General features: G+C 45.6%; 1 protein-coding gene across 1 annotated transcript; it reads right to left on the bottom strand.

Annotated features, from left to right (window-relative positions):
* On the bottom strand, positions 1–1,531 carry LOC127366627 (apolipoprotein A-IV-like). The gene is made up of 4 exons (XM_051405749.1): positions 1,425–1,531; positions 1,283–1,334; positions 969–1,119; positions 1–853 (listed from the first exon to the last, which is right to left on the bottom strand). Exons 2-4 carry the CDS (start codon positions 1,320–1,322, stop codon positions 277–279), a joined length of 768 nt encoding a protein of 255 aa, XP_051261709.1. The 5' UTR covers positions 1,323–1,334; positions 1,425–1,531; the 3' UTR covers positions 1–276.

Here is a 1,531-nt window from a genome sequence, read left to right as displayed (position 1 = left end):
TTTATATTTTCCAGATTCATCCATTTATTTTTTGATAACTTACAGAAATTACAAAAACAGTTACAGTTTCCAACTTCACAACACACAATAAAAACTAAGTATGTACATGTTTGACAAGTGCAGAGGTTCAATATTTGCACCTCGCAATAAATATTATGTTGTATTTGGTTTACAGTACAATTCACATATTTAAATTATTTTATTTCATGCTTCAAACAGAGGTAGACCAAACAAGGCCGGTATCTTGGTGATGGTGGAGCAGGTGTGGAGGTTGACTTAGTTGGCATTGACAAATGATTGGTAGAGGGACATGAGCTGGGCCTGGAGGTCCTGGGCATAGGGGTCCAGCTTTTCCCTCAGGTCCTCAGCGTAGGGGGCCACCATTTGTTTCACCACATTTGCTCTCTGACTCAGCTCAACCTGGACTTTATCGGTCATGGGGGCCACGCTATTCTGGAAGTCCTGCAGGTGCTGGTCCACCTTCTGCTTCAAGTCATCAGTGTAGGGTCCCAGCTGAGCCTGCAGATCCTTCACACTCTGCTCCAGGTTGGTCTTCAGCTCCTCGCTCTTCTGCATCAAGGTGGTCCTCAGGGCCTCGGAGTCCAGGGAGTCTGCGTAGGGAGCAAGCTCCAGTTTGAGCTGCTCCACTCTCTGCTGGATCTGGGCCTTCATGTCCTCAGTGTAGGGCTCCAGCTTATCCCTGACGGTGCTCAGCTCCTGGGTCACTCGTTCTCTCAGCACATCAGCCTCTGTGGTGACTTTGGTGATCAGGTCCTGGGCTGCAGGGGGAAGCTGCTCCTGCAGGGAAACTGCATATGTGCTGGCCATGTCGGCACTCTCTGTCAGACGGGCACTAGAAGACAGACAAGTTTGTTAGACCACAAGGGGTTTGTGTAATACCAATCTTAATCACCATGTGACACATGCCACTAATAGGCCACCATGGTCCTTTGTGTCACACAACTTACTTGACTTCCTGTCCAAATTGTGATTTCCTGATCATTTGGAGGGTGTCATCAGCTGTCTGGGTGGCCTTGGCAATGTAGTCCCAAAATGCATCAGTCAGCACTTCCAGTTGTGGCTTGGGTGCATCAGCATAGAAGAGGTTGGCTTGACAGCCTGTTGGATGGACACAAGAAACAGCTTGAGAACAGAGCAGATTTTCAGCCATCCTGTTTATTTTGATTGCTGCTAGTTGCTGAAACAATGCTACATACTATAGCTTTGATTGAGCTATATAGAAAAGACATTTAATAGTTAAAAAAAAAAGTTTGTAACTTACCAGACAGCACTGCAATGGCTAGTACCATGAACACCTTCATGACTATGGCTTGCTGAAAAACAAATAGGCACTCATTAACTTTCAAGCTGCATTAAAAAAATTAAACCTAAAGTTTTGCTTTGAAATGTAGTACAATTCTCACCTGCGGTTGGCTTGTGTATTTCTGACCGTTGAGCGTGTTTGTGAGTGTGTCAGACTGGTGCTTCCATGTATATATACTGAAGCCAGGTGACAGTCATGAGCCAAAGT

The sequence above is a fragment of the Dicentrarchus labrax genome, unplaced genomic scaffold, assembly GCF_905237075.1.
Source record: "Dicentrarchus labrax unplaced genomic scaffold, dlabrax2021, whole genome shotgun sequence".
Classification (NCBI taxonomy): domain Eukaryota; kingdom Metazoa; phylum Chordata; class Actinopteri; family Moronidae; genus Dicentrarchus; species Dicentrarchus labrax.
This window is presented reverse-complemented; position numbering and strand designations above follow the sequence as displayed.

Excerpts from the sequence above, each read along its gene's own strand:
- LOC127366627 (XM_051405749.1), bottom strand. The coding sequence starts at position 1,322 with ATGAAGGTGTTCATGGTACTAGCCATTGCAGTGCTGTCTG. Across the intron at positions 1,120-1,282 it reads AGCCATTGCAGTGCTGTCTG|GCTGTCAAGCCAACCTCTTC; the intron begins GTAAGTTACAAA and ends TCCATCCAACAG. Across the intron at positions 854-968 it reads CAATTTGGACAGGAAGTCAA|TGCCCGTCTGACAGAGAGTG; the intron begins GTAAGTTGTGTG and ends TCTGTCTTCTAG.